The sequence below is a fragment of the Callithrix jacchus genome, chromosome 18 (genome assembly GCF_049354715.1).
Source record: "Callithrix jacchus isolate 240 chromosome 18, calJac240_pri, whole genome shotgun sequence".
NCBI lineage: Eukaryota > Metazoa > Chordata > Mammalia > Primates > Cebidae > Callithrix > Callithrix jacchus.
The window spans coordinates 16029744-16037370 of NC_133519.1; the positions used below are offsets into that span (position 1 = coordinate 16029744).

General features: G+C 53.0%; 2 protein-coding genes across 7 annotated transcripts; one reads left to right on the plus strand and one right to left on the minus strand.

Moving 5' to 3' along the window:
* Window positions 1-255: 255 nt before the first annotated feature.
* On the plus strand, window positions 256-4912 carry LOC100408972 (protein misato homolog 1). 6 transcript variants are annotated; one of them, XM_035279535.3, is made up of 14 exons: window positions 256-369; window positions 462-597; window positions 1082-1151; window positions 1256-1331; window positions 1586-1640; window positions 1727-1865; window positions 2022-2139; window positions 2225-2359; window positions 2458-2610; window positions 2882-3013; window positions 3085-3269; window positions 3808-3909; window positions 3995-4104; window positions 4517-4912. In XM_035279535.3, exons 1-14 carry the CDS (start codon window positions 286-288, stop codon window positions 4717-4719), a joined length of 1698 nt encoding a protein of 565 aa, XP_035135426.2. In that variant the 5' UTR covers window positions 256-285; the 3' UTR covers window positions 4720-4912. The 6 variants fall into 6 exon arrangements, with proteins under 6 accessions (XP_035135426.2, XP_035135427.2, XP_035135428.2 ...); XM_035279536.3 differs by having other exon boundaries at window positions 4520-4912; XM_035279537.3 differs by having other exon boundaries at window positions 3995-4071.
* A 141-nt stretch (window positions 4913-5053) lies between these two features.
* LOC144580118 (GON-4-like protein) lies at window positions 5054-6811 on the minus strand (the record flags this gene model as incomplete). The annotated part of the gene is made up of 4 exons (XM_078355183.1): window positions 5054-5338; window positions 6041-6143; window positions 6232-6530; window positions 6641-6811. Coding segments are annotated over 4 exons (723 nt in total), but the record flags the coding sequence as incomplete, so codon positions are not given.
* Between the last annotated feature and the right edge of the window lie 816 nt (window positions 6812-7627).

Sequence of the window (7627 nt, forward strand, 5' to 3'; positions counted from 1 at the left end):
TGAGCGGCGGAGACAGCGTCCAGCCCACTCCAGCCTGGAGCAGGAGCACCAGCGTGGCACGTAGAGGCCAACCCCTCATAGGCAACCTCGGAGAAGCCAGACTGGGCCACATCTGGGAAGACAGAGGAAAGAATCGGCGAGCCGCTCCTCCAATGGGAAAGGCTGTGTTTGCGGACCAATAGGGCGCCGAGAATGACACTGGTCCACGGGCCTGCCCACCCAATCGGCTAGAAGCAGCGAGCGGCGGGCGGGGCTGAGAGCCGCAGCCCCGTGGAGCCGCGCGGTATGGCGGGCGGGGCCCGGGAGGTTCTCACACTGCAGTTGGGACATTTTGCTGGTTTCGTGGGTGCGCACTGGTGGAACCAGCAGGTGAGGTCTGCGGCCATCTGCCCCCGCGGAGCCCTTCGGGATCTACAGTCCCGACGTTCAGCCGGCCTGCCTCGTCCTCTCTGCCTCCCTAGGATGCTGCGCTGGGCCGAGCGACCGATGCTAAAGAGCCGCCGGGAGAGCTGTGCCCCGACGTCCTGTATCGTACGGGCCGGACGCTGCACGGCCAGGAGACCTACACGCCGCGACTCATCCTCATGGATCTGAAGGGTGAGGTGGTGGCAGGGTCAGCCGATGCCCCATGTTTCCCTTCAGTGTGCCGAGTCCCTGCCCTGCCGTTCGCTTCAAGACCCTCCCACCTTCCTGAGCTCAAGGACCAGAGATGAGGAGCTGAGCACAATATGCCAGCACCCCAGGGGCGCAGAACGGCAAAACTTATTCTGCTCCAGAGAAATCTCGGGAACAGGCTGCTAGGCCCTGGAGACAGTGAGGACTTGAACTGCAGCACTCCTATCGGACAGCTGGATGTAGTTTTTGACCCCAGTCCCACAGCTAATGACTAAGCTGGGAACGGAAAGAGAATCTAGATTATCCTAGCCAAGGTTTTTCCCCAACTGGTATATATCCCAGAAAGCTTGGAAGAGCCAAGTGCTGAAGAGATGGTGACAGCAGGCTGTCAGGTGATCAGGAAGTTTAGCTAGAGGGGTAGGGTGCCCCAGGCTTTGACCTAACATTGCCTGTCATTTCTGTACAGGTAGTTTGAGCTCCCTAAAAGAGGAAGGTGGACTCTACAGGGACAAACAGCTGGATGCCGCAATAGCATGGTGTGTAATTGATGTATGGAGAGGGGGGGGAAAATGTAAGTACATAGAACACTGGAGAACTCATCAGAGTGCGGATTCTTTTATCAATCTCCAATCTCTTTCAGGCAGGGGAAGCTCACCACACACAAAGAGGAACTCTACCCCAAGAACCCTTATCTCCAGGACTTTATGAGTGCAGAGGTGAGGGCCTCTGCCCTGAACTTTTTAGCCCAGTGCTACAATCTGAGGGCCTCCATAGGGGAAGGTAAAAGAGGATTTCAATCACCTTAAATGCCTTAGAATGATATTTTGGGAAAAAGCACATCTTTTCCTAAGGACCGCAACTCCGTGAACAGAAAGGAGGCTGTGTGGTGTGGTCAGCCAACTGGAGGATAAATCAACCTTTGCCTCTAAACTGCCTGGAACTAAATGAGGGTTGTTCTCACCCCACCCAGGGAGTGCTGAGTAGTGATGGTGTTTGGAGGGTCAAATCCATTCCCAATGACAAAGGTGAGACTGCCCCAGATACTGGTAGGATGGGGGTCTGGGTAGAGCAGAAATGTGGAGAAAGGTACATTTCCTCTACTTGTCTTCAGGTCCCCCACCACTCACCATGTCTGCAAACCCAAAACCACTTATCCCTACAGAGGACAGCATAAGGGTCTGGTCAGACTTCCTCAGAGTCCATCTCCATCCCCGGAGCATCTGTATGATTCAGAAATACAATCATGATGGGTATGGAGGCCCCAGAGGCTGTGAGGCAAGAAACTTGGGTCCCCACCAATGCTGGATGAGGCTCTTGAGGCCATCTTCCCTGCCCTCCCCCAGGACAAGAGGTTGAGAAGTTGAGAGGAAGAGATGCAAGTCTTGGGTGGTGTTTATTTGTGGCAGGGAAGCAGGTCGGCTGGAGGCTTTTGGCCAAGGGGAAAGTGTCCTAAAGGAACCCAAGTACCAGGAAGAGCTGGAGGACAGGCTGCATTTCTACGTGGAGGAATGTGACTACCTGCAGGTAGTGGCGTGGCCGTGTGTACCCCAGGGTGGAAGCTCTTCTCATCCTCCTCCCTAACTATCTTTCGTCACTCACCTCTGTCCAGGGCTTCCAGATCCTGTGTGACCTGCACGATGGCTTCTCTGGGGTGGGCGCTAAGGCCGCAGAGATGCTACAAGATGAATATTCAGGGCGGGGAATAATAACGTGGGGCCTGCTACCTGGTCCCTACCGTCATGGGGTGAGTGGAACTTGGAGGAGTAAGCAGTCACATGGTGGGGAGGAACGAGAATCCCAGTGGGAAAGTTGCTTAATGCAGACTGCTCTTTTCTTCCCCAGGAGGCCCAGAGAAACATCTATCGTCTATTAAACACAGCTTTTGGTCTCATGCACCTGACTGCTCACAGCTCCCTCGTCTGCCCTTTGTCCCTGGATGGGAGCCTGGGCCTGCGACCCGAGCCACCTGTCAACTTCCCTTACCTGCGTTATGATGTAAGGCTCGGTGCTCTTGTTCAGACTGCAGCTGGCTGTGGGGCCTCCTCATATTCCCAAGTCAGCCGCTGTCTGTAACTGGCTCTGTTCCTGAGGCCTGACCTTGAACTCAGCTGTGATGTGGCCACTCAGGTCACACTGTCCTATGCTTGTCCAGCCTGGGCTAAACGTACCCCTGCTTCATCCCCTGGATCTCTCTGCCGTTAATATTCTGCCTCCACACTCCTTTCCAGGCCCGAGACCAAGTGCCCCTCTTGGTGTCTTCTTACAGGCCACTCTGCCCTTCCACTGCAGTGCCATCCTGGCTACAGCCCTGGACACATTCACTGCTCCTTATCGCCTGTGTTCCTCCCCAGTTTCCATGGTTCAGCTGGCTGATATGCTGAGCTTCTGTGGGAAAAAGGTACAAAGCTTTGTGAGGGGTTGGGTCAGTGCTGAGGAAGTCCTATAACCTGTTCTCTTCCTTATCTTTAGGTGGTGACAGCAGGAGCAACCATCCCTTTCCCCTTGGCTCCAGGCCAGTCCCTTCCTGATTCCCTGATGCAGCTTGGAGGAGTCACCCCGTGGACCCCGCTGTCTGCATGTGGTGACCCTTCTGGAACACGTTGCTTTGCCCAGTCAGTGGTGCTGAGGGGTATAGACAGAGCCTGCCACACAAGGTGAGAACTGTTGGTCCTTAGGACCCCTTGTCAGATTTTTGTTTCGTGTCCTTTTCTCTGTGGTTTCTCTGGGCCATTCTAATGATACTGTTCCCTCCCCATCCCTTACAAAAGGCAAAAAAAAAAAGGTCTCTGAACATCTTGATCCAGCTGATGGCCTGAGAACATAAGAATCCTTTTTTTTTTGAGACAGAGTCTTACTCTGTAGCCCAGGCTGGAGTACAGTCGCATACTCCAATCTCGGCTCACTGCAACCTCCGCCTCTCGGGTCCTGGTTCAAGCAATTCTCCTGCCTCAGCCTCCGGAGTAGCTAGGATCACAGGCATGCGCCAGGATGCCCAGCTAATTTTTGTATTTTGGTAGAGTCCGGGTCTCACCATGTTGGCCAGGCTGGTCTTGAACTCCTGACCTCATGATCCGCCCGCCTTGGCCTCCCAAAGTGCTGGGATTACAGAAGAACATAAGAATTCTTTGTTTGTTATTCATGCTGCTATAGTCTAACTATAGTCTAACGGTGGTTTTGGCTTTGTTCTGGCAGTCAGCTCACCCCAGGGACTCCTCCACCCTCCCCGCTGCACACGTGCACCACTGGGGAAGAAGTCTTGGCCCAGTATTTACAGCAGCAGCCTAGAGTCATGAGGTCAGTGTCACAGTTCGCTCCTGCCCTGCTTGCCAACCTCAGCCCTGCCTTGACTTCTCTGAACGGCTGTTCTCTGCCCCCACAGTTCTTCCCATCTGCTGCTGACTCCCTGCAGGGTGGCTCCTCCTTACCCCCACCTCTTCTCAAGCTGCAGTCTGCAGGGTATGGTTCCAGATGGTTCCATGAAGGGAGCGGGTATGTGTGAGATGAAGAAAACAGATTTCAAGTATGGGAGAGTTTTACTGTCTCCTTCCCTGGCATTAAAGTGCTTAAGAAGTCCACAGTTGGCAGGGTGTGGTGGCTCATGACTGTAATCCAAGCACTTTGGAGGCCAAGGCGGGCAGATCACCTGAGGTCGGGAGTTCAAGACCAGCCTGACCAGCATGGTGAAACCTTGTCTTTATAAAAAAATTTATATATAAAAAAAAGAAGTCCACAGTTAGCCATTCAAGTGTTGTTCCTCTGGAGTACTGGTGTACTGAGGGGGCAGTACACAATTTGTTGAGTTTACAATCAAGACTACCAAGGGTGGACTTCCTTATCAGTTTGAGAGTCCTAGGGTAGAATAATCATCCATCTACAGTCTGGCTTTTCTCTCCCCCCACAGCAGTGGAGAGCATCCCAGTGTTTGGGGCACTGTGTTCCTCTTCGTCCCTGCACCGGACTCTGGAAGCCTTGGCCGGAGACCTCACCAAACTCGACTTGCGGCGCTGGGCCAGCTTCATGGATGCTGGAGTGGAGCACGATGATGTAGCAGAGCTGCTGCAGGAGCTGCGAAGTCTGGCCCAGTGCTACCAGGACGGTGACTGACAGCCTCGTGGACTCAAGTTCCCAGTGTGGGGCAGGTGCTAGCTTGCATGCAATAAGAACGGCTGGATGCAGGTGTCTTCATGCAGAGGAGCTGTGTCACAAGACTAGCTACACCAACACACACACTTACTACATTTAGAAACCCTGTGATTAGACCACAGAACAATAAATATGTGCCATCAGACCAAAAAAAGGTAGAGAAAGGACCTGAGCCCCATTCTCACTCGATGCTGTTTACAGAGCACATCATAAGGTTTTCATAAAAGACCTTGAAGGATGCCTAGGATGGCACAGCCCCTGGGCCCGACTCCAACCTCCGGCCTTTGTCCTCGTCCTGGGCTCCTGGTCTCCAGCTTTGTAAACTGGGTGCAAGGGTTGTACAAGGAGAGTACAACTGCCCTGCTCCCCGGTGTCGGGGCACCTGTTAGGTTTGGTCCTGTGTGGATGATACCCAGGCATTCCCAGAGTCTCACTCATCCAGCTCCTCTTCAGATAGAAGGTCCCCATGGTCAGACAGCTGGTCCGCATTGCTGGTACTGGTTGTATCATCCTCATCCTCGGAGCTGGCCTCACAGGCAGTGTGGAAGAGCTGCATGAGTTCTCGAAAACGGTGGGAAACCTGAGAAAGGAGGAGGGCTGTATTCACTGATCCTTAGAAACAGGTTAACATCTATGAAGCACTTCAATCTTATTTGGGAACTTTTATTTATTCCACACGGCAAGGTTGGGAGAGCTATGTCTTTATAGATAAGGACACTAAGAGGCCTAATGTTTTGCCCAAAGTCACACGCCTCCTAAAAACAAAACTAGAATGGAAACTCAGGGCTTCTACCTCAAAATCCTGGCTGAGTACAGTAGCTCATGCCTGTAATCCCAGTACTTTGGGAGGCTGAGGCGGGCGCAGCACCTGAGGTCAGGAGTTCAAGACCAGCCTGGCCAACATGGTGAAACCCTGTCTCTACTAAAAATAAATAAATTAGCCAGGCATGCAGGTGGGCACCTATATTCCCAGCTACTTTGGAGGCTGAGGCAAGAGAATCACTTGAATCCAGGAGGCAGTGGTTGCAGTAAACCGAGATCACGGCACTGCACTCCTGCCTGTGGAACAAGAGTGAAACTGTCTCAAAAAACAAATCCTCAAAATCCAGTGTCCTCTCTCTTCTAGAACCACTACCAGCCTGACGAGTCGAGCCTTTCCTTAGATCAGACCTCTACAATAACCACTTAGTGTCCTGGCTCTGAAGACGCCTCCCTTGTCTTTGTCTTAGTTGGCCACCTTGTCCTCTTTTTGCCGGGCCTTCTCCCTCCCCAGCCCACTTACCTCAGTGGGGGTCTTATTTCCCAGCTGCTGGGAGATGATGCCGAAGGTCTGTGGCTGTGCCCCTTGCTCCTGGCACATGGTGAGGATCACACGGTCGGTTTCCCTGTAACCCGGGTATCATGGTTAACCCTAGGGAGCCACATGGATGTGGTCTATGCTCTTTTCCAAACACGTCATCCACCCGTACCTACCTTGTCCACAGGACAACCTTTTCCCCAGTGGAGCTGACCTTGCTGTTGTTGGCACACACTGTAGCTTCTGTGGCCTTTGGCTGCTGCTCCCCCTCTGGACCCTTGCCCTGTGTTCCGCTGTCTTTAGCCAAACCCCCTTGAGGGGCTTTGGGAGAAGTCTCTGAGGTGTCAGTTCCTGATGGAGATTCATGAACAGGGGACGTCCTGTCTCTTCTCTTCACCCTAGCTCTGCTTGAGGGCAGCCATCTCTCTTGAGTGTCTGGTTTCCCGGACACATGTCTTCTCCCTGCATCTCTGGTCTTCAAGGAAACAGGAAGGAAGCGGGCGGCATGATCAACTGATTCCACGGTACCAGGCAATTTCTCAGTTTCGGATGCATCCCAGACTGGCATCGAAGCCTCTGACTCACCCACTGCCTTTTGGCCCTCTCTCTCTGAAGTCTGGGGGATGCCTTGGGGCAGGAGCGAGCCTCAGGCCCAACCTGGTTTCTCTTAACAGTGTATAGTACAGCTCCAGTTTTCGGGGGAAACTGAGGAGTCTCTGGTGAATGAGGTGGTGGGCCATCCAGGAGCCGTTCTGTAAGTCACTTCTCAGGCTGGGTGCAGTGGCTCACGCCTGTAATCCCAGCACTTTGGGAGGCTGAGGCAGGTGGATCACGAGGTCAAGAGTTCAAGCCCATCCTGGCCAACATGGTGAAACCCTGTCTCTACTAAAAATACAAAAAAATTAGCTGGGCGTGATCATGCGCGCCTGTAGTTCCAGCTACTCGGGAAGCTGAGGCAGGAGAATTGCTTGAACCAGGGAGGTGGAGGTTGCAGTGAGCTAAGCTCGCACCACTGCACTCCAGCCTGGCGGAGTAAGACTGTCTCAAAAAGAAAAAGAGTCACTTCTCGAGAGGACGGCAAAGTGTCCCCCACTGCCAATCCTGCTTAGGAGGAAAATAAGGATCTCAGGGTACTGTCAGGATCAAGATGCACCTAAACATGAGAAATTACCATAGGGTCACTATGGCCAGGTACTGTGCGAAAATTCTACTACAAGAGGTTCGGCATGGTGGCTCACACCTATAATGCCCGCACATTGGGAAGCCAGGTCGTGGGATTGCTTGTTGTCAGGAATTTGAGAGTAGCCTGGGCAATTTGGTGAGACCCCCCCATCTCTACAAAAAAAATATAAATAATAGGCCAGGCGTGGTGGCTCACACCTGTAATCCCAGTACTTTGGGAGGCCAAGGCGGGTGGATCACGAGGTCAAAATCGAGACAACCCTGGCCAACATGGTGAAACCATGTCTCTACTAAAAATATAAAAACTATCTGGGTGTAGTGGCAGGTGCCTGTAATCTCAGCTACTTGGGAGACTAAGGCAGGAGAATCACTTGAACCCAGGAGGCAGCG